The 25,298-nt window shown below is 42.1% G+C and overlaps 1 protein-coding gene across 4 annotated transcripts in view; it reads right to left on the bottom strand.

Annotated features, from left to right (window-relative positions):
- Positions 1-15,927, bottom strand: part of LOC107274750 (aryl hydrocarbon receptor protein 1) — a 99,384-nt gene extending 83,457 nt beyond the window's left edge. For all 4 annotated transcript variants that reach the window (XM_015754224.2, XM_015754225.2, XM_015754227.2 and 1 more), the window contains exon 1: positions 13,802-15,927. In XM_015754224.2, coding sequence (XP_015609710.1) covers positions 13,802-13,917 — 116 coding nt within the window. In that variant the 5' untranslated portion in view covers positions 13,918-15,927. The remainder of the gene's footprint in view (positions 1-13,801) is intronic.
- Between the last annotated feature and the right edge of the window lie 9,371 nt (positions 15,928-25,298).

Below are 25,298 nucleotides of genomic sequence, written 5' to 3'. Positions count from 1 at the left end.
AGTGGAGAAACATGGAAAGAGGACTTAAGCTCGATGTAAATACACGCTTATCTAGCGAAATGATCGAAAACAAAAAAATTGTAATTGACGATGACGTAGTAAATCTACACCTAGCGAAGGTGCGCGATGACGAGGCTGAAGATTCATGCGATTAAGTAACGCGCAGGTATACGCATTGCATTAGATATAGTTAATGGAGCATAATATCAATTCGATTGTAGGTAAATTGCTTACCCTGATTCCCGTATGAATATGTAACGTCCAATACATCGCGTATGTGATACACACAGTGTTTACACGAGGCATAAACGTGGCATGCAAACAATGACTATTATGGGAATATTTTTCGGATTTCTCTTAGGAGCGCCATTGGTATTTCTCATAATTACGTGGATTAAATTAGTGCCCCAGGTTTCGCGTGCTCGCTAATGGCTGTAACTGTTTGTAAATGTAATCGTGGAATCGTGTGTATACCTAATATAACTATATATACATATCACATATAGATAGCGCAGTACCTGCACACGCTCGCCCCCGCCGCCACAATAGTGTAAATGTGTTTTATTTTATTCCGCTATGCGCTAAGTACTGCCATGTTTCAAGTTGCGGGGGCAGAGGCATTTAATTAAACAAAGCACTGGCCCTGCGCGCAGTGGATCGCCGGGTCGATTTTGCTTTCCCTCAGGACGCGACGAATGCTTCGGACTCAAGCCATTCGTATAATCTGATGTAAAGTTCCTATCAATTTGTTACCAGCGACTACCCTGAGCTTCTTCGCGTACAAACAAAATCTGACCCCGTACGTGTAGCCTTTAAAAACTCGTATCCGAACGCGTGTCGTGACTTAACGAATTTTTAATTAACAAGGTGTCGTATTGTGTTAACATATTTTGAAATTACCTGTAAATTGATAGTGGCTGTAAAACATTGACTTCACGATTCCCAGCTAGTACGTGACGATTGCCTTACCTGTAAACGAAAGAAAAATCAAATTTTTATAACAGTCATGACAATTCGGTTACCGTTGAATCTGAAGTTAGCCAATAACCGTAAGAAAATGACGGAAGTGCTATCATACGAATAATTCAGTCCGATCCCCCATATACACTATTCGGTAGTTATGATGCGGAATACTAATTGCGTTAAACCCGTGAATACCGCAGTGATAGGATTTTCTACTGTTATATAATAAGCGCGGCTTGCATAATATTATCACACGGGTAAAGTGAAACTGCAGCAAGTGTGTACTATCATTGGTGCGGGTCCCTGTGTGAGTAATTCTGTGGATTATAATTGAGGCTGACGGTGAGAGGGGGTGGGCGGGGAGGGGGTGGCGGTAACAACGTCCATTAAAATCAGATTTATACCCGGATGAATTTTTATCCGCGTATCATTTCGCACCTTAAAAATGGGCGCCCATCTCAGCGGCAATTTTCTAGCTCGCTTAGATGATCCTCGCTACTTATATGGTATATTCTTATACGTGTTTTCCTTTTTCTTGCACTAACGCATTTCTCTCTCTTTTCCTCTATGTATTTTTTATTATTATTTTCATCCCTATATCTAAAATATAATGCACCGCTGCTGTCGAATCGATCGTGAAGTCCTCCTCTGGGTCTCCGTGACCCCTCAACTCTACCATCCACGGCTCCAGAGGCCACCCCTGGACGCTGATAGCGAAGGAACTTATGTGCCCGAGCTTTACCATCGTAACCCACATCTCGGACGGAAATTAGAGGGTAAAAATAAGGCTGCCATTCCTTAAAAAAAGTTGGTGAAAAGCAATATGGCTGCACAGTTTATCTTCTTTCAGGTACGATGATTCCAGTTGAGCTACTGTGAACTGTGCGCATTGATGATACGCTCGACATTGCGTAACTGTAGTTGCCTCCAACAAATTACGTATGCTGGTATACGTTAGATCAAACGCTTTGGAAATAGACAAAGCGTGACAATGATAATTTAGGCGATTAAATTTCACTTCAATGATTGGTCTTGGACTTTTAGCCAGCGCAATGAATGATTTTTCAGACTCTTAAGGAATAATCGCGTCAATCCGGCCGTAAAAACGCCACGAATAAAATTCATTTATTTTACTGATACGCTATTCTCATCTCACGCTTGTTATATTCAATTTGATATTTGCCTTTTATCATTTTTTTTTTTTTTTTTTGATCGAACTCAGGTATTCTATTATACGTTTTATTTTTGATGACTATTTGTATGAGATGGTCAGGATAGCACTGACCTTGGCAACTTCAATTTATTATAATGGAAGTCGATAAGGAGTCGAAATACGTATTAATGGAAAAATCAATTCTTGGTCAGCGGTATTCATTATACTTTATTCGTTTTTCCTCGTGCGCCTAGTAAGCACTGATCGCAATAAGTATATACATGTATAAAGTACGTGATAGCTGAATGGCAAATTTGTCAGTGGACACATATAGACTTGTACTTTATATCTCGCAGACATGTCAGCTATAAGTCTGACATATTTCGACGGTCTCACGACCTTATTAATAAACTGGAGGGAGAAATTAATATTACCAACAACCATAAATACCCACGTATGAGAGTTGTATGAATTGCAAGCCATACGGAAAAGAAATTCTTTTCCATTAAAATTGTAAATTAAAAACAAATATGACATTTAATAATACTGTATTTATTATGAATGATGTATTAACACTTTGCAACGAAGATTGACAAAAAGTTAGGAATAATTATTTAAACGAATCATTGATTCTTAACGACTGATCGTAAAGGAGTTAGCTATTGAGGATTTTTGAGTTTCTTCTACTTGGTACGAGTGCGACGAAGACAGAGTAATGGGCATTTACGTGAGTGACAGAGTGACGTACGTATGAGAAGAAACAATTTTTTTGTACGACTGATCGATCGCAAATAATAATTAATTCAAGTAAGTGTACGAGAGCTATTAAATCTACTTTGCATATTCAAGTTGAACGAGCCTGTATGAAATACTGAATTTTTAAATCGCCTCGTCGCCAAGTGAAAAACTTTTGCAAATGGCTATACGACTGCTATCCAGGTACGATCAGAATGTGATGTTTCGCGATGCACGGTGTCTGGATGTTGTCTCGGCCAGTCACACTGCCTAAACGGCTTTGACCAGAGCGTGAAATGACAGACAGGTGAATTCACGCACAATGTAAAATGGCTGATAACCCCCTTTAATGCTAATCAGATTTGCTACTGATATCTATACCAAAGCAGAATGTTACGCGACCATATATGTGAGTGAAGGACAATACAAGGAGGAGACGAAGAAATAATACAAGCAACTCTATACTATTTAAACAACTGTTTCACTGTATACTGATAAGAATCAAGAAAATTCAATAAACACAATGCTTAGAAGAGTAAGGTACATAATGCTATTTTATGTACTCTCTATTGATCGATAAAATAATCATCAAATATGGACGTAGCTACGAGAAACATTTAAATATTCCGACAGAAATATGGAAATATGTCAGGTAGAATATCAATTAAATTCAGGTAGCTAGGTTGTATTTTACCGATAACCTTGAAAAATTAATCGTCGATTCAAATTAGTCAAAATCGATCTATTTAATGTACCATAATTCGGTAACATAATCGATTTAGTATAACATAAGCATCAACGAGAAGATGCTGATCCAGATTTCATAAGACTACATTATTTTAGGGATGAGTAATACCGAAAAAAAAAGTTTGGAAAAACCAACTGCCAAATTTATTTGTATCCAGTGACTTTTAATTCTATCGAATACGATAGAATTAATTGAACGAAATCTTTCCTGTTATCTCAACTACAACACGTAGTTACAATAAACATGATCCGACAGAGTTACCTGAAATGGATTATATGTAAAGCAAGTAAACAATGTTCGATACGAGCGAGAGAAGCAGGTGTTTCGATTAGTTCATACCCGCAGTGGAGGATTTCCACGTGCTGTTTCTCCGATGCGAAGTTTAATTGGAGTGACTAAACACGCGGACAGGAAATACATATAATATAAATTGCGCCAAAAATGTATTTAAATATTTTCTTACTTGACTACAGGCCGTACTTGAATGAACTAAGTAAGCCGTAACTACCCTTTACCGTAGAATGGAGTTGGATCGATAAAAATGTGTTTTATTTCGCCAAAAGTTTCTTTAAAAAAATATGTACGATAGAGACGTAAAAGACAAAACGTGCAAACAGTAACGTATCCTTTTTCCATTATCATCTTTCATCTATATTCCCTCCCTTTTCATTGACTTTCTTTCTCCCATTTATTCAGTCCCTCCGTATATCTACGCGTCCACAGAAAGGCGTGTAGCAGCTGACCGTACAATAGTTTGCATAATCATCGGCTCCATTCTTATCGGTCTCATATTATCACGGGATGCTTAATTGACTTCAGATTCCCTCATTAGCGCTAATGGGATAATTCTTAAACTGTTCCGCCATGAGGCGCCACGAAACCGCAAACCGTAGCTAGAAGACTGTCAGTCGCATTCGCGGCGATGGGAGGGGGACGGGGGGTGAAGAGCTCATTTCGTAGTTTATGAGAAAACCGTAGCGTGATGAGCTTTCAAGCATGAGTTAAGCACTAGAAAATTCGTATCCAAGTATATTCTCAGGTAATCCGATAACGAATTTGGCGCACGAGTTCGAAAAAATGTCTCAAATCAACGAAAATAAATAATCCATAGATCTCAGATATTGACAATACACTGAATGATAAATGATAACGAATCAAATTACACAATTTACACAAAGATAAAATCTTGTGCAAACCTATAATGGCTAAGCGCCAAATGTGTTCGATGGGCTGTATCGTGTCGCCTGTATCACGAAGGTACACTAGTACAGTAGTAAAGCATCCGAGGCGCCATACTATGCACTAACGGGTGTAGTAGTAGGTAGCTGTTAAAAATCACAGGCATATTCAACGTCCGTTTGTTTACATGACAGTGAGTGGCGTGTTAATTCTTATAGGAAGGATTAAATGTCGATGAAGTGTCGAGTTACGTTACAAGCTATTTCTTAGCAGCTCTGCTCTAGTAGATTCTCGTTTGCAAAGACCGCTTTTGCGCGTCGCTGCGCTACTCTTGCCGTTGGTCCTAGCGCAGTGAAACCCAAGCATACAGGACAAGCGAAGAAGAGAGAGAAGAGGAGTCAGTCAGTCTCGGGTTAAGGTGGTAGCTAGAGGCTATATAAGCAAGAGGAGCGAATAAACCAACCCGTTTGTATAGGTCCATGCGTTGGTATAGTCTACACGGTGCGCCTCTTCATCCTCATCTTCCTCTTTTTGGCGCTGGCGCATCTCGACGACTGAACCGCTCGCACCGCGCACCGTTGGAACTATCGCGTTGCAACCGCGCCCACCGATTATTCTTAAAAGCGGCTGATTTTTGAAGCGGGAGACTACAAGTGGAAAAGATACACGCGTGAAAGGGATGAAGCGAGATAAAAAGAAGAGGTCAAAAAGGATGTCAAAGAAATGAGCAAAGTGCGATAAGTATTGACCTTCTAGTCGATTGGACCGACCCTGCATCTGTGAAAAATTTCCTCTTCCCAGCATCCGAATGATCAGGACCAGATGTAGATGTCTCTCGGAGCGCTCGTTTCCGTTACTTTCTCCGTTACAATTTCCTGCGTTGATATTCAGCATCATCCTTTTAGTCCGAAGAGAAGCAAGAGGGGTGCCCCTTACGCTCGAGCAGAGTCTTCCGGCTCGTCGGCTCTTCGGGCGCAACTCACTTTCCAATCTATTCGGACGATCGAATCACGCCAAATCTTCCTTTCGACGAGGAACGTGCCTTTACGTAACGAGATCAGATTGTTCAAGCTTCTTTTTTTATTTCGCTTACTTTATCGTCGTAAGCTCATCCGCAAGTATACACAGTGACGTTCATTGAACTTTCTCATCCTCTCGCCTCGTGCGACACGGTGGCCAATGATTTCGAAGTGCGTGCACCCTTTATCTACGTGGGCGTTTATCAACCAATATTCGAGCCATATACCCTACCTAACATCGGACAGTCAAAACTTTCTACGACCTTCAGACTCGATTGTCATCGCCACGTTAGAACGAAATCAGTCCGACTGCTCGAGTTCGCATAAATCACATGAAATCATTGAGTGTATCGTATACATACCACGGGCTTAAGTATTATTAATAATTGATACGTGTGCCCGTCCACCATTTTCTGCTTACTCAGAGACGTCGGCTGCCTACAGTCGACGAACACGAGATACGCCTAACGGTCCCACCAATTTGGACAGTGTCACGCGAGAAGATCGACCTTTTTTTTACTCATATGCCAATACATGCTGTTCGAGACTTTCCAAAGTCCATCAAAGGAAACGGAGAATTATCCCTACTGCATATTGCAGCCTTATGCAGAGTGACTGTATAATTAAGAATTCATAGCGACGTAGAGAAACGAGAGTTAAAGAGGGCAAGAGAATATCTTATTCTTCATCAGATCAGACGCTTTTGAAAAATGTATATTAAGACCGCCTGGTCGTTTCTCTCTCTCAAAAAAAAATGTATTCAGACAAAATAATTAAAAATCAAACGAAATAAGAATCAACCAAGTATCGTGACGCAGTCAAGCAGTACAACATTCTGTCTTTAGTAGTAAACCGGAAACGGAGCCCATCCCGCTTCAGCTGCCACTCGCGGCAAGTTTCAAAGAGCTTATGCTAATAAAATGTCTGTAGACGCAATAACATTTAAAACATCAAATCCACCTCACACAGCCATTTCCCTTCGACCGTCCGTTACAATCTGTTTAGAACTTCCTAAATCATGAAGATTAATAAAAGCGCGATCTATATCTTTTTAGTTCTCACATACTCCAGCGTCCCTCTGATCGCAGTCAAGGATAAAAAAAAGTGCTGCTTACGAAGACGTAAGGGAAAATGCGCAAATTTTCAAAATGATGGCGGGCTCTTTTGACTGGGTCTCCTCGCACACTTTAACTCTTTACCTACCCTTATCCGGCTCCGTAACGCGGCAGTGGTTCTTACCAATTCAAGTTAGCAGAGCTCAACTGAACCGAAGCGCAGACGTGTAATCTTCGGAGCTAGCCACTGGGCGGGGTAATGATACGCTCGTGGAGCACTGCTAGTGGAGTATATACCGCGGAGTCGCGTATAAACCACGTTAGACCTATCCCTCTGGCATGAGCCACTGAGGGTGTTTCAGCTCGACCCTTTGATAAACTCCCTTTGGTTATAGCTAACGGAAATTATTCATTAATATCATAGCGCTCTGAGAGTATCTAGACTAGAGTTTACAGATGAGATCTCGTTAGGTGCTCTTGAGGTTGCTTCGGTCCCCTGGACCATACTGCTCCGTCTGATTCGATATGGGCGAGGGTACCTTTACGAAGGAATTCGAGGAGCAGAGGACGTACCTAATGCGCTACCAGCAAGATAGACGTAATGGTGATTGGTAAGTAAAGGGGGTGAATACTACAGCGCGGTATTCTTTAACCGATATTTCAAAGCCCTAGGCTAAATATCCTCCAACCACTATTTCAGTAGTCGCGACTCTTATGAATATAATGAATGAGCTGCATACCTAAGAGTGCTTTAAGACGTATCATTTGCTATTAAATTCAAGAATTACGTGACTTTTATTTTGGCTTTTTTTTCTACGTTTCAAAATTGTTGTACATCAAAAATATTTTTTAAAGTGCATGGTTTTTTGAAAATTTTCATTCAGGGACGATACTCCATGTAATCGCGATTTTATATTCGTTGCGAATGGCGGGTTTGGGTTGAAGGGAAAAATGAAAAATTGGCATCAGGACGTATAGGCGAAGATGATAAAGGCAGAACGGATCTAGATACCCTGTGTTTACAAGGGTACCGCCCTGCACGCACTAGCTCTATGTTTATACCGTCTAATATTGCACTCTGAAATGCAAATCCGCCGAATCGGCCGAATATCGAAATGAAGGGATCCGCCGTTCGTTATAACCGTCGGCTCGTTCAAGCACCTCTTGAAACGCGAGAATTCGTACCTAAGCGGGATTCGAGTCGAAAATCAACAATGAACAGTGAAGGAGAAAGAGATATAGAGATTAAAAAGAGAGAAATTCGAGAAAAAAAGGGTTAAACCGGTATAATCGCTGTTGGGCTGAGAATTCGAGCGAATCCCTTGAAAATAATTCACGTACGATGAAACGAAGGTCGTCGATCCGGATGCTGCGGTCAAGAACTCTTTCGGGAAGCCGAGGGCGTGGTCCGCCATATTTGTACTATTACTAGTGCAATATATGTTGTGCAAATTCGTATAGCAAGGGTAGACAGAGGAATGTATCTGTACGAAACGCAAGATCGTTCAGCATCGTGAGTCAGTAGCGTTGGAAGAGCGTATCCGAGTAAACTCGTTATTAGGATCAAACCAGCCATTAATTAATCAACTTAACGCACGGTTATTAAGTAATAATTACAGAGGCACGCGTGTGTTAGAAGACTAGCGTATGCAGAGCGTAGATACGTCACAACCCTGAAGGAAAAGTAGACAAACCGAACAAACTCGGCATTCGAACGCTGGTATACACGCTGAACTTATAGCTTCGAGCTATCCTCTTGTTAATACCTTTAAAAACCGGTGTGGCGCATTCAATTTTCAACCTGCCATATACAAGCCATAGCGATCAAATGATCGACTTTCTGACGTATAACCTTCATGACCATACTTTGATTAAATAGCTGAATATAAGTGTTGTGTGCATATATATATATGTGTGTGTATATATATATATATATATATATATATATATATATATATATATACACCTGAGCATTCGCTATACCGTTACGAGAAAGCATCCAGGCAAGTTCCTCCTGCGTAATCGCGCTCATCACACTCGTCGTTTCCCTCGGTGGGAAGGACAGATGCTTGAAAAAGCAAATGACAGTCTGGAGTGACGTAATGACAATGAGAATCCGCCTCCGAGGCACCGGAAGTAGCTGCTATAAGGACCAGGAGACACCAACTGATGCTATACTTAGCCCTGCTAATGCCTCTTTTCTGTATGATGCGATTCACAGAACGAGAACACATGTAATTTTTGGAATTTTTCAAAATAACTCATACAAGGTATCACCGATAGCCAAGTAAATGTTGCGTCACTAAATATTTCGTACAGAGTAACCTCATTTTATGTTTTGTAGGTTAGAAAATTCCTTGTGAAAAAATTGGACTCTGCATTCTTATACTGTTATGGCTCTAGTAAATTACGTAAGAGAATTAATTCGCACGTGTTACAGAGAGCAAAAGTATACGCGGGTTTGTAAGACGATTTCATATGAATGGGAAGTCCTAGAATTTTCCCATGATGGCGGAGACCCCGTGTGGAGACACTGGAGGACGTTACAGGTCGACAAATCGAAACAATAGCGCCGGGGATTTCACAGTTAAACAAATCTACGGCTAATAAGCGGTTGATGCATGGTGGCGAGTTGGAGGGGGTCCAATACATAAAAATAAGATAAATTTTACGCTCGGCTGGTGATGAATGGCGGGATGAATTATTGAATAGTTAAACACACAGCGCCGTACCGGCCCGGCTGGACCCCAGCATCCGAACGTGGTTGAGATACATCGCCAAGGCATCGTCGATTCAGGGCCGCCAGTATCACAATGAATTTTGAAATTCCGTCATGAAAATGTCTACCACGATGTGTACCACGACAGTATGGTAAAAAAAAAATTAATTATAAATAATTTCAACAATACAAAATTGGACTTACCCATGAATACAAACGAATAAAAATCCCATGCTATTTACATATGAAAATCATCCTCAGACTGACAGATACTCAGACATTAAAAAAGGAAGTCGAGTGAATGTTGACAAGGAAGAAGAATAAGAACAATGAAAATCGGCATAGCAGTATGACAAAGGAGTGCGTGTCGCAATTGACGCGAGGTAAAAGGCTCGTTCACAAGTGTTCGAGCTCGAAAGCGATGAGCGAACTCGTAAACAAGACGGACGAAAGAAGCGCCTAATTTTTTGGCTGCCAGTAAAATCGGCCTTCTCACAGTCGGTTGCATCCGAACGAGTTCACGTACACGAGGTTCACTCGTTCACTCGCGCTGGTGCGTTCAGCGTTCACTCAAACACAACGTGGCTCAAACGGGCGCTCGGTCGCTCATTGGTCGTTAGGTTGGTACAAGTCGTCCGTTCCTGCGGCATAAATTCACCTGCACGTTTCACTTCGTTATGGCTCTATTCACAAACGCCGTAACCCTTGGAACTCCTTCCACAGCACGGGCGGTTCCGCGGAAAGACGTAAAGACGTCCCCATCCTGACATGAATATTCCGGCGTAGTTTGGATCCAAATGATGAATTACAAAGGCGATACAATTTTATTGAATGTGCCTTCTGGACGCACCTCGAGTTCAACATGATTTCATTCGATCGAATGGAGCAATAGACACGCTTCGATAGTCCCAAGCATTCTTCGAGTCTAATCGGTAGTTCTGATTGCCGATAAATGTTCTAACGATATTACCTACAAATGGTATAATTGAATCGTAAAGGATCATTCAAGAAACGTGAGTCTATAGTAATGGCGGTAATTGCCTCTGCGACATAGGACCATAGTGATAATCAGGTACCAGGTGTTGGATCCGTTCGGTGCAGCTAGTTTTGGGACTTCTGAACGATCCTTAATCTGGGAACGATGGTGGCGAATTGCCTTTATGGATTTAATGTGTGGAATCTAAAATGGCACTCTATGCAAGTATATCGTAGAGAAGAGGACCGTCTAATGTACATTTTGCGACATCATACGTGTTCAGTAAATTGGCGAAACAAGTTAACGAAGGAGTTAAGCTTTACCGGATCGTATCATTATTTTGGCGTATCTCGTCCATTTACTCTGGCGCTCCTGAGGCAGTATCAGAAATTGAGTAAGTGGTACGGAGGCTGCAGAGATCCGAGTACGGTCTTCGTCTGGTCGAATGAAGGAAAGGTCTCAGAAACAGGTTCATTACAAGGCTATAAACGTACGTTATAAGGCCATAAGGATGCTCGGCAATTACTTAAGAACTAATCAGCCCAAAGCCAGGACGACGGCCGCTATCCATCAAGAGACCGTCGACCTCTTCGGCAAAGGTTCATTTAACTATCCTTTTGTATACTAAAATATATTTTTCGAAGAAATCGTAGGGATCGAAATTTACCAAGGCTTATTAAATTCGTAGTTACGTATAGCAAAGGGAAGTACCGTGTGTCGTTACAGTCATTAAATTCGAATAAAATATAACCTATTAAAAGCGTAAATCTAGATAGTCCCATGCATAGACGTCCAAGATAGATTCAAAGGGCGTCCGAGGAGCCATATCAAGATACTTCAGGTAAAACTGACCAAAAAAAAAGATAAATTAAAGATAAACAGAAAATACGCTCGAGCGATTTCAAATCCCCCTTATCCTTCTGCTCTATTTTTTAAGTTCAAACGCCTTTTAACGTCGAGCAGAGAGGCTATCGCTAAAATATACCGAAACGTCAAGGCGCATCTTCAAGCCTCGCGTCTCGTGGGCTGTCACCCGTTTAAGGGTGGCCGAGCAGAGGAATCGCAGAAAGGGAATATTTAAGACGAAGAGAAGAAGCGAAAGAGTGAAGGAAGACGGGGCTGACAGTCAAGAGTCAAGACTGACTAAAGTATAATCAGGTTCGACTGAGTCCGCAGTCGAGTGTAATAACAGTAATCCCTCCCTTCGCCAGCAATTTGGCTGTTCGCTCAAAAACTCCAAATTATAGAAGCTGCTGTCATTAGCCGAGAGCCACGTCGCGGCGCGTTCCCCGAACCTTCGTAAACTTTGAGGAAACTCGAGCTGCCAGTGGGCAACGCGTCCTGGTAAACTCAGTCATTGTCATACGTGCTTAAACTTTACTGCCAATGGACGTATCGGCACCGCCAGTACACAATAGATAACAGTGATTTTGTGTGGCATCCGAACGATTTACTTTGCGTTAAACTGTAAGGGCTCCAGAATTCTTGGTGCTCTTGCTGACTATCTCTGGATACCGTATGGACCTAGGTGAGTATAGGTACCAGGCGATACGGCCGATCCAACCGAGCAGGGATCCAACCAGACGTGAACCCTGAGGGCATCCTATCCCCAAGATATACCGCGTTTCAAAACAAACTCACCGAGCTTGCCGAACGTTCCACCTAAGATAGATCTTTCCGAAAGATCTCTTAGCTCCGTTGCAAAGTCCTGTAGCTCTTGGCAGATTTCCTCTGTCATATAAAGTGGCTGTACGTATACGTACTTGTATCCTTCATATTCTCATCTGTAATATCGAACGATGCTGCACGCTACCGGTATTGAGCATTGCCATGGTAAAGAGCCAAGGTGGAATTCAGATAGGCAATCTCTTTAGACTTTACTTTTCCGCGTCTTGGCAATCAGCCTCGCACTCCGTCAATGTCAGCTTAGCACCGGCCACCCCGTATCTTTCTCTTCGTACCCTCGCTCAACCCCATCGCGTTACGATCCACACACGAACAAGAGAGAAAACCACTTGCTGCACGCAAGAATGTCGCCAGGGGATTAAGGACTTACTCGATGGGTGCAGATTGCTTTAATTTCTCAAAACCAGGAACGCCTACTTCTCTTTAAACAAGTGAATCTTGCATCCATTGTAGAATCATTTTCAAGATACCGTTTATACTCTCCCCGTCTGTAAACTCATGGGAACTCGGATTAAGAAGGTACCATTTTTCTGTGTGAGACACTGTTACAGGCTATACTTGTGATAAAAAGTTCCTACTCTTATTGTGTAACACGGATCACTTTCCTAAGTACGGACAGGAGATCAAATTTTCTCAGGTCATTTTAAGTAATTGCTATCAATTTATTATTTTAATCCCGCGAAGGAGGCATGCGCGACACGCCATGCGTTTACGCCTGATTTTCCGTGCTCGTAACGCAATTTGCTCGTAAATAATAAATCCGTAGGCCGTATCGGTCGTTACGCACAATGAGAATTTTTATAGCTTCTATAGTTAGTAGCAAGAGACATCGGTAGTCTAGTCACTGTCAGTGCTTTGCAAAGATCAATTTGTAATGTGTAATGTCACTGTAGTTACCCCGAGTCCACTGGATCATCAATATAATAATAGTCACGTACGAGTTATGAAGATCCATCATCGGCACACGAGTAAACAGTAGAAAACTTCAAAAATATTACATTTCAATGTATTATTATTCAAGAAGGAATTTAACACTGATGAGTCGAATAAGAAAGCTGATACCCTGCTTATCTACTTACGGAACGACAAACCAACAAAGGTTACTACTCTTACGCTAAAGCAAGCTTTACATACCTTGAATTATTTATACGTACAACCAGGTCATGTCAGTTCACAGTCTATTTGTACACTGGGAACATACTAGTTACCGTAATAACTTTTTGAGCCACCTTTCCCAATAATGTGACAGTCAGACCATCATTCGTCCTTCGAGAATGCGAATCTATAGGGCTTGTATTCACAGGAATTACGGAAACTAATATCTTTTTCATCTTCAAAATATAGCGAATAAATATAAATTTATAAGTGTCTCCAGATCTTCACGCTTGGCTATTCTACAAAATAGAATACCTTGTACGTAGACTAGAGTACCCAAAAGCGTATTCGCTTCATAAAGTTTAAATAAACGTAACAAGAATGACGTTTCGTTTGAATGAATTAACTGATGATTCGTTAATTCGATAGATTTCTCGAAATAATGAATCTAATAAGAAATGATGTCGACTAACCTTTTTCCATTGCGACGGCGCCGTTTGGTAGCGTAGACGGTACCGAGCTGGCTCATCGCAACGGGGTTGTTCGGTCCCGTCGCGGATGCCGGTGCTGGCGCCGAGGTCGGCGTCATCGCAGCTTCAACGACGGAGGGCTGGGGGTGAGAAGCGCTCAAGGTAAGCGTCGACCCAGGTGGATAACATGCTGCCGTGACATAATCCGTCGGCGTGAGCGATGTGGTTGGTGGTCCGCAGATTCCGACCACCCCCGGACCACCACCGACACCACCGACCACCCCCAGCCCTGAGGCAGTTCTGTCCAGCGCGTACACGGTGCAGACGGTCACACCCCTAGCTGCTTCCAAATCTTCCGCTACGTCATCGTCAACGAGCGTAATCAGTTGCTGGCTTCCTGCCGGTTGACGATGCAGCGATGACAGCTGCAACTTCGTGCTGGGCGACAGCCTCCGTCTTCTTCACGATCACGCCTTCCCGTATCCTTCCCTTCCTATTTATATTCTGTCTCTTCTTCGCCAAACGAAAATCACCGAGGTCGAAGATATCGCCTTGAGATCAATTCTGGAAGATGCGGACACTCGGCGAAGGTGATCCTCGAGGATCTGGTCTTCCCGACTGTATTCCGTGAATGCGATTTCGTATGCGTCCCGATGGAAGACTTCCCTATTCTTCCATGGAGCATAAGGACTCCCTGATTTGTTTTTTTTTTTTTCTTGAAAAGATTCCCTGCGTGGAGAGGCAAGGCAGATATTTCCCAGAGGATATTGGAAGACGTTCAGGATCCTCTGGAAGCAGCTAAACGTCCCGGTTGCTGGAGGAGACCCTCTGGGAATTCTTTAGGAATCCGCAGCATTGGAATTATTCCTTAGTGAGAAGTGACGTCGATTGATCCAGTAGTGGGGAAGCCTTGGTGAATCGAGAAATGCAGAAGAGACACATGAGCCAAGATTCAAAAACGTATATGAACACTTTGGATTAATAGTTCCCAGGATACTCTGGCTCCAATCACTGAGAAGGAGGAATGGAGGTACGTCATTGGTAAGACACACGGTGTCGAGTATTACTGTCAATCATGGGCAATGCCACGAAATCACTGTAATCACGGAAGAATTCACCCGCGGGACACACTTCGAGAACGAACGCGCATCCTTGTCGCGACTTCGAGCCTTGTCGACCCAGGTCTCCCTTCGTGTTACGACTTCGACGTAAAAGCAGAAACAACACAAGACGAACGTCTTATCTGCAAGCTCAGAGGCGAAAGCTCACAGTCACGTGTGTGCCGACAGCTTTGAGTCACGAATTATTCACTTATAATTCTTCTCGCATGAAACCTCATTCTCTGAATCTGTATCAGTGAATTTCACAAAAAAAAAATGACGATTCATAATCTATGGATGTTGACTTTTTATCCCTGTTACTCCTCCTATTCCTTTCTCTCTTCCACTCCCACCCTCCTAACCCTCTCTTTCAGATAGCTCTCCCGGTGTGTCACGCACGTTCACTCATTCACTCTCTTTCACTCTCCCTGTCTCTCTCTCTCTCTCTCTCTCCCCCCTTTCACTGTCCGTCCTTTCGGAGCTCACTCTCGCGTATCTCCTTTTGCAGAACCACTCGTGGATTCCACCAGATAGAGCGTCACGTGTCGCAGGTTTCCCGCCTTGGAGTTCTCCACTGCCACTTCTCTCAGCTCGCACAAGATCCTCACCCAGTACTGTCAAAGTGCTTATTTCACGTAAACTGCACGTATCGGTCGAGCACTCTCTGCCTTTCTATTGGTTAGCAATCACAAATGATCTCACAAACGACGAATAAATTGAGTAGCAGTACTCGAGCAACGTACAACTCGATTGAATCGGAACCGTATGACACTCCAAACGAAGTTGGTTCTCTGAACGCCGCGCGCAGTAGTATCCCAAGGTGACTCTCTTGGGAAGCAGCGATATTAAACGGCAGCAGGATGCCTCGCCTCGTGGTAGGCTACCTCCGCTGAGCCGGTTGTCGCGTCAGCGCGCGAACGGTACGGTGCTCGCTTCGTAGAAGCGTGTGGTGTACTGCCCTGCCGGGCGTAGCATAAGAGCATAGATCGGCGCAACGCCGCTGAAGAACGTGGTGGTGGGCCCGACCGAATACCCTCTACAGGCCGACGGAGAGGCACTGAGCCGGGAGGAACCCCCTCTTTCGGGACGCCCTGGAACCCCCCACTGACTGCGTAGCCCCGCCCCTCCCACTCATGCCTCGACCAATCACTCGGCCAGCATGGCGCTACCAGCGTAACCGCGGAACCGCGAAACCCTGATATCATCGACGCTCTCTCATCTACCTAGTCCCGCTATTCTCCGTACCCTACGAAGCCCTGCCCTGTCTTACTTCCCAGGACCTTGCACTTCTCGTAGCCGCTCCAGCCCTTTATTCACCCTCCTGTATACTTTGTGCAACCTCAGTCTCAGTTATTTACTTCATCAGCACGATACTCGTGCAGCAGTTGCTTGAGACAGTTTGACAAATCTCGGCGGAAGTTTATTTTTTTCAAAATTTTCATTTCCATCGACTCATCGATCACGTATACGATTGTCGCACAAGTGCATAATTGATCTTTAATGGTATCCGATGATTTATTATCTACAGGCAATGATGGATTCGACATGGCGAGTTCCGATCGTCGACCGTTCATTGAGACTTCGTGTCTTGGGGTCCGTTTGCACCTTGACAATCGCAGGTATTTATTTTCCCGTCACGTTTGCCTTATCTCAAGTTCTTTCGTGTGCGCTATCGGATTGCCAACACGAGCGATATCCTGCAGCAGCCAATATCACTGAATAATCTCGAACATAAAACGGAGTATTGGTTGGCTATTGGCTGGGTATTGGCAAGGACGGGAGGTACACCTTCGCAAGCACCTAATGCGTAGGCGACATGCAACTCCGCGGCGTTTTATCGACGATATTCAGGAATATTGGGGTCCCGTAATGGATTGTGTGCTACTGCCACACGGCTGGGATGCCTGTATTTATTGCGACCTCTTGCACGCCATGCACTCCGCAGTGATAATAACCGTTGAAATTGCCTCGTTTATCTTGGAAAATCGTGCGGGCATTCGATACGACGATTGCCGGACATCCGCGCATTCTCCACCGGTGCTTCTTCCGTCACCAGGGGTGTCATGATCTACGATCCTTGATCGCACAAAAGTCCCACCTATACCCACACAGTTCTTCATCCTTCAGTGCCCGATGCAAATAAGAAAGTTCCGTACCCTTTTGCGCGTGAATAATCGAGAAGACCCTGTACATCTCTTAATAACGCGGCTATTACACACCTTTTGTACCGAATTCCCATTCGCGTTAAGAACTCATTTCACGCATGCACTGCACTCAGGATGTGGACGCTACCGTTGCAGGAGGCTTCACACGCGATAACCTGCAAGAGCCCTTCTCTCTGGGTCACGCGAATTCGGACCTAAACCCAGTGCTCGCTTCAGTCCCAACACGACATCACACTGAGTTCCTCCTCTTGTACTTTGACTTCATTCGGCTCACCTTGACTCTTTCACGAAATTCCTTCAAATCTTTTTAATACTGAACTCTCTCAGGACCCACGTGAATGGAGTGCCTGTATCAACGTGGCTGTAATGCCTTTGGCCAGTCTTACGTTCCTCTTCTCTTTGATCCCTTAGAGCTGGTATATGCTCGGTGCAAAATGCCTGTCAATTCAATTCATTTTATTTTTTCCTATATCACTGGTTCGCTATGTCTTGTCGCTGATGATGATGATGCATTATCAGTTTAATTGTAAAATTGTCGTAGGAATGCTAGTCAACAGTTCGAGAACTAACGAGAAACCATCGTCAGTTTTCATTCATCAACCGTAACCTCGTTCCCTCTCATTTTCTCGAATTATCCAGCCAATTCAGTTGTTCGCGATGCCAGGCATTTTATTTGCGCCAGGAGTTTGCATTACGGTGTGCATATTTACTCGTTGCGCACCGGATACGAGACTTTCGTCAAGTATCATTAGAAGAATGTGGCAGCGATCTCGAATGTAGCACGAGGAGAGCGAATTTCCAGGTTATGTAATTTATCGAGATAGACTTTTGCGCTATTTATATATAATTTTAGCATTTTATAAGAAATAATTTTTACGCAATGGTAGGGAAAAATTATTTTGATACCTTTTTTTATTTCATTACAGGACGTCACAGATACTGTAGATTATTCCATAGAAATGAAAAGAATTTATATCGTGAATTGTTCATCCCCATTATTATACCGTCTATTCGGCATCATTTTTATTATTTTTTTTTATATCTCACATGCGTTTTCTCACTACCCGCTTCTTCGTCTCTGAAACGAATTCGCAATCGTCCAAGCGGATACTTAAGTGGCCGCGCGGTTTCTCGCCTGAGCTGCATATTCATGGAGACATTACCATAAAACGGCAAATACGATGGGATCGGTCGAAGCTACTGGATTTTCTTGATCCGCATTTCCACCAGCTCAGCGGCCTCGTAATAATGACCATCGCGCGTCTCGCGAACGAACAAACTCCAATGGATGTGCTAATTCGTATTTTGAATATACAAATAATGGCATGTATAATTGAATATACACAAGTGAAAAAAATCGTAAGAAATTCCATACATTATGATATGAAGATGACGAAGAAGTCTTGGAAACAAGGGTGAGTGGAGAGGAAAAATGTATTAAGTGTATCATGAGGTGCGTGTAGGTTTACAGGTGTTCGCAGTGATAGGTGAACGGTGAACGATGTAAATAAGAAGTGGAAAGGGGTTAAGTCAACACGCATCGCGTACACGCGCACGCAACAATGAGGCGTTGAGCTGGTCAGTGTCGATTGGCGCCCACGCGCACGCATATACACGTAAGTACGTATTATAATTCGTTAAGCGTGAAGGACGATACGAAATTTATAAATTGACTATCGATCCTGTAGAAATATTATTAGATGTTTAGTAGGCTGTGACTGACTCGTTAATACGACTGAAGCGCGATCACGTAAATTCAGAACGAATCGCGTGTTGACACGAGAGTCATCGAATATTTCTTTGAAACTTGTACAGAATTAGAATTAGCTGATACAGCAAGAAACCACCGCTATGTGACAGAGGGACCATATAGTATGTATGGATTTTACAAGAGAAGTTATGGCAGATAGATATGCGTGCTGTATATGGTAATACCAATATTTACAGCCGAATTATAGCTTTGTTAATAAACGTTAAATCAATGCGAGATTACTATTTTTGTTAATAATATATTTTTAATTGGCAATTTTGGGAAGGAATTATAAGTTATAAATTTAGAAAATCTGTTTATTCAATTTTTCAATCTTACGTTCAAAGGACTTCGTGCACGTCGTTTAGATTGAGCGAAACTACTTGATAAAGTAAAACCAGTGAAAGGTAGGCTTTCGCCATCTACCGGCTTCTCTGGTCACTACGATTCACCTGGACATGTGAAATGCCTGATTACCTACCGATAGCTAGACCGTAGTTCTATACTTGAAAATACATGTATCCATCTTGACGTTTCAAAATGTTCTAATGAAAATAAGTAATTTCATTCGTGAAGTATAATAAACCCGAATAATCGTTTGGTCAATGGTAGAATAAACGTGGAATGCAGTTTAAATATGTACTATCGATTATTTCGAATCACGAATATTATTCGAAATGAAAAGAAATATTGGAAAAAATTTTACAAACGTTTATAAAATTAACATACGATTTTTCTATTATGAGATAGACTTTTTGATCGAATAAGGAAAAAATCCCACAAATCTTTAGAATGCACTCGTAGACTCACGTAGTACATTTTTACCTACGGTCATTTTGTGCAATAGAAATAGCAAACTGTAGAATAATGGGTAGAGCATAACAAAAGCACAGCTAACAATGCAAAAATGAGGCTTAATTAGATAAATCATTGTTTTGAAATGTAAACCAGCAATCAAGGCTGCAACTAGTGCCGCAACTGATGCAACGATACCGCCGGTGCACCAGCGACACAACGCAGTGTTTATAATTGCGTGCTATGAATAATTACTTTCATACTGGCTGGCAGGGGTAGCCAACTACCCAGTCAATATAATACTGATAATAATAAATATACCAAAGAATTTCCCTCCATCCGCCAGACTTGCCTATACCCTGTCTGCCATAATCATGAGCCGTATCACTTATAAGACTATACTCCATTATTGCTAATATCCTTATCCAAAAAATCTATACAGAGTGCAGTAAATACTTCATGGAATCAACCATGTGGCCTGATTGATATCAGCTGTATGAAAAAATTCGAAAAATCTATTCACAGAACTGCACGCAGCAATGCATCCACATACCCCATGACCAAGGTAAAAAAAAGAATATCTTGATCGATATTCAGCCTGTAAGTGCAGACACGTTATGTATACAGGTATATTGATATATTAATGGAGACATAATTTCCGTTCGTATATCTGCGGTTTCAAGTGATCGATATGTAATGACGTAACATAACGAACCAATAAGCATTTTTAACGTGGATTATTCATGGCTTGACTACCACTGTACTGTTAATAAAAAGCCTGCTGTACACGGACGTCACTCCGGAACTACGTTGTATGCATTCCTATATTATTATTTATTATTCGTTTTTCATTCACGTTGAATATTCTGATGTGGATGCATCGTGTGTTGAGGTGACTCTTCACTCCCCATTGTATCCATCGTAACCACTCATTTCTGCTACTGTATGGTAACAGCGCTGTTTTCTCTAGGATATGATTTATTGTGTGTATGGTGAACCATTGATTTCGACAAATTTTATAAAGCTACGTTCTCTTCTGAAATTAGTGACAATTCGTTCCACTTGTACATTTATTGAATTCGAAGACTTTTGTTTCAATTGAAATTCTTTGTTTCATAGTAATTGCATGGTTAAATTGTAAGTGTTCTTGTGTCATGGTAATACGCTATAACAACCCTTATGGTTTTCCGACAGGAGGAAATCGAGAAATCACCAAAGGGAAATCATTGAAAATGGGAATTAGTCCATGAACCGTGGTGATATTGTGCAAAGGTCACGTGTCAGTGCTCATTGTCCAAATTTGAAGGAACTCCGGAAGCGGTCGAAACTGCACGGAACCCCCGCAATGAAACAACAATGGTTAGGGCTGTGGAAAACGACAGGTCGCATTATTCTGGTACATAAACAGGGGTAAACATTTGGGGTCACGGGATGTTGAACTTTTATGGGATTAGCTATAGTCTCATGGGGATTAGTAAGTCATTTATCTACCGAGACATCTATATATGATTGAGACGGTACGAGATTCGAGTGACTCTTTCGCATGGTAACTCGTAAGAAGATGGCCCCTCAAAAAGGCACTGGTCTCGCGTGCAATTGTCAATAAATGATCGCTCTTAAAATGTATTTCTAATCTACCTCTTATTAAGGGATGAAGTGTATCATTTAAATGGCTGCTGTCGTTACTATCGTACGATCTAAATAGGATCAAAATTTCCTCAGTGTTTCCATAGCAATGTATATAAGTGCATAAGCTGCAGTGTGCGAACACGCGAGTCGCTCCATCATCGTTAAGTCACTATCGGAGCCTGCAAACTCGAAAAGGTGTGCTTTGAGCAAGGATTGCCTTTAAAATTATCGTATTACCCACGAGGGGGCACGAAACGTTTAAAAATGACGGCCAAACGAAATGCAGAAAGAAATAATAGTTACCAGGTAGAAATATAAGTACGTGTATAAATTGCATCTAAATTATGTACTGTGGTCGTGAAAACCTTGAGAATGACTTCGATAGAATTTTATTCTACATGTATGTGTCATAACAGAATCAGAGCCATTTCAAAGAATTAAACCATCGCAAGCACCTCGGACCATCGGTGTATCGAAGATGAGTAGATCTCGGGGTAGCTGTATATTAAAGTTCATCTAATTGGGCTGGAATACACCGACTGCAAAAATATATCCTCTATGGTGGGCAAACCAGTGATTATCCTGGTTTCCACAGGCCGCAACTCATATTACATTGTTATTATAATGAGCATGGATAAATAGAAGCCGCAGGTACGTGATCGGCGCAATTACCTTCTTATAATAATTTCGAGAACCGCGCGCTTGGGCCTCGAACAAATTATCAGAAATTATGAGAAGAAATTGGTAGTCTAGCCTTCGGATGATTGACAGCTGGTGCCGGGAACCGATCGACCCTCCTTGCTGCTGCGGTGGTTCTGGCCCATTCCTTCATAGGATTGTCCCACCTGAGGGATAATCCTATGATTGAGGCACCAGGACGGGATGTCGCGCGATGTCCTGCTCCATTTATTACAACAAACTAATTCATACGAGTGACTCGCGATCAGAAACTGTGACTGGGATCCTGGGATGATACTGGGATGTACAATTTTCTGGTTTATAATTCTGTCTTACGTGTGAGCTTTGAATATTTTTATCTCAAGATAATTATGTCATTTATCCTTACTTTGGACTGGCATCCCTCAGCGGGTCGAATAGTGCACTCATATAGTTTATAGGTTTAATACGAACTCGTTGTCAATGATTTCGCAGAGTCTCGAGCCCTAGGCGTCCCGAAACTGGATTCATGAACAATCGAAATAATTCTTTAACAGCCCAATTTCACGATATAAAAGAGTTTCGTTATAATTCCTCAAGCGCGCTAGGACGAAGGATCTGTTTTGTGCTATGGGGCCCAATAAAACCCAATGCCGACATCGTCGTGGTAGCCAATGCCGCCGGCGACGAGTCTCGCCGTTCGAAGACGTTCGGGATTTCGGTCTGACAGGGAAATGACTATAGAGGCAATGCTCGCATCCTGAAGAGCTATTAGTTCAGAAAGTGAGAGAGAGAGAGAGAGTGTATGCGTCTGTTTTAAAATAGAGGAAGATCAGCTGTGTATTACATATGCAGAAAGTTCCAGTATACAAGACGTCACGAATTCCTTCCTCTCGGAAATCAAGTAACATTGATTTCGACCTAAGACTAAAAGGCTGAAAATACACGAAGAGTTCCGCAAGCAATAAGTTCTTTACTCCACCTTAAAGTCTCGAATATACTGAATGAGATAAACCGTAAGTTATTCTTCTTCGTGACTCGAGGCTCGTAATCAATGATGATCGCACGGAAGCTCGATCTTCCTATGGACTCCTGAATTGACACAGTGAGTATTACCTTGATACCAGTGACACAAGCAATTACCAGAATATACTTGTTACGTCGATTGGACAATTAGCTTGACGCTGGCGCAAGTAAGAATCCTCGGAGTTTTTTCCCGCGCGAGTTACGCAACCTGGAGGTCTATCGGCGAAACCTTCGACCTGTAGCCTGGGAAAACTTCCACGGGCCCTCTATGCACCTTCTGTACGTGCACGCGTTAATAATTACTTTTAAACTGCTAATTATCGACGAGCGCTGTTAATAGCTTGGTAAACGTCATGACGTTTAATGCGTAATGTCACGTGCTGTCAGGCTGACCCAGTTCGGAGATATCTTAAAGTCTTGATTCGTGGATCCAGTGTGGTACTATAGGGTTCCTGGGGCTGAGCATGAGAACATAGAAAATGGGGCTTCGAGAGAACGGATGAAGATTCCTACAAATAGGGAGACGCGTATGTTAGACGCTTAGGGAGACGGATGTTTCTCTTCTCGTTTGAGAATATCATTCTTCTATTTTCATTATTAAATTGACGATGAATAAAACATCCACGGGGTACGTCTCGTTTGGACATTAAAAACTCCTGCCAATGAATATTATTCTCTCTCACGACGGCGGTAGCGAGATGCGTCACGCTAGCCCTGGAATTCTCATCGGAACACACCGATAGGCAGCCCATAAGGTTGCTCGGAGGTCCTTGGATGAGCAATTACTCAGAAATTGCTCGGACTATTTTTCTTTGGGTTTTGTCCCGAAGCTAAATTATCCCTACACGCGAACATTGCCACCCTACGCCAAATTGGCTTCCGTTAGGTTGGCTATTCAAGGAAAATTATCGAAAGCTAGTGTTTTTTTCTCTTCTTTTCTCTTGGGTTTATTTTTTTTTTATTTATACCCGACTACCATATTACTTGATATACATAATTAGGAAGGACGAAGGTGCAACGGGAATTAGAGTTTATTTTTATCCTTAAATGTTTTGCCTCGGCATTCTTATACTTATATTTTTTTTCTGAGAATGATTTTACAGCCGCCATATTTCTTTTGGATATAAATTGGTCGATATATCGAAATTGCACGATATTTTTTTCAAGAGAGTGCAGCAAATTTGAAAATTATTTGACAGATGACAGTAACGAGTATGTCGATTGTAAGAAACAGCAAGTTGACGTTTCCTGAGGAAATAAATAATTACGAATTTTTCGCGTATATCCCGTAACCACGCAATTCTAGGAAAGTTCCCCACTATTTATTCGATTTTTTTCTTTTTATTTGGCGTCGTTACACAAAACGATAAGACACTTGCAGTATCCTTGAAACTGTTGGAAAGGATCGGGTTTCGATAAATGAGAGAAACTTGACATCCGGCAACTGTCAACTTAATTCAACTCGTCGATCCGCAGCTTGTACGTCAGTTCTCTCGTGCGTGACCAGATTAAATTTGTAGGATGTAAATTTGCGTCAGGTATAAAATTAATAAGACTGCGTAAGAACACAGGTAAGACTGACGATTGTACGCGTTGATAGAAATGTCCCGTTAATGCTATTTTCAAATCTTGATATAGAATGACGTGACGTAACGTGACGCAACCGTGATTTCCCACGGGAGTCGCCGCCGGAAAATTCTGTCGTTATACGCGCGTTATCTCGCTATCACGATTGCCATATATGTATATCGTTACGCCTCATTCCTGCGAATTAAAAATCCAACGAGCACGTTTATAACGTAGGAACTTTCGTTATATATTTATATTCTCGTTAATATAATACATACTGAAATACCCACAACGATGTACGAGGAATAACTGATTCGGTATGCCGTTACAATGCGAACTGTTATCGTAAAATTTTAATTCGTGACTAGCGTGTCACCACGGACAGAACCTGTATAACCCATCGATTTTTTATAAAATTTTAAAAGGCGCATACTTTTTCACCTAATGTCACTATATCTATTTGAGTTAACGCGAACCCCGACGAAAACTAACTAAATACCTCACATATGAAACCAAACCCCATACGAATATAACGAAGTAAGAATCACACCGAGCAAAATGTGTTTTTAATTTTTTATACAAAAAGCACGAAATCGTACCATCGATTCCCCGAATTCGTTAATATTAATAATATATTTCTGAGTTCCTACGAAAGTCTATTGTATTTTATAATGCATATAAAAATATTATTTTCTCAGTGCATACCATCAAAAAATGTGCAGGCGTAATTGTCAAATGAAAAAAAAAAATTCGTATCATTGATAAGAATGAAAAAAAATGATCCACTTTATCTACCGGGACAGATACTC

The sequence above is a fragment of the Cephus cinctus genome, unplaced genomic scaffold, assembly GCF_000341935.2.
Source record: "Cephus cinctus unplaced genomic scaffold, Ccin1 Ccin1_scaffold0101, whole genome shotgun sequence".
Lineage (NCBI taxonomy): Eukaryota > Metazoa > Arthropoda > Insecta > Hymenoptera > Cephidae > Cephus > Cephus cinctus.
This window is presented reverse-complemented; position numbering and strand designations above follow the sequence as displayed.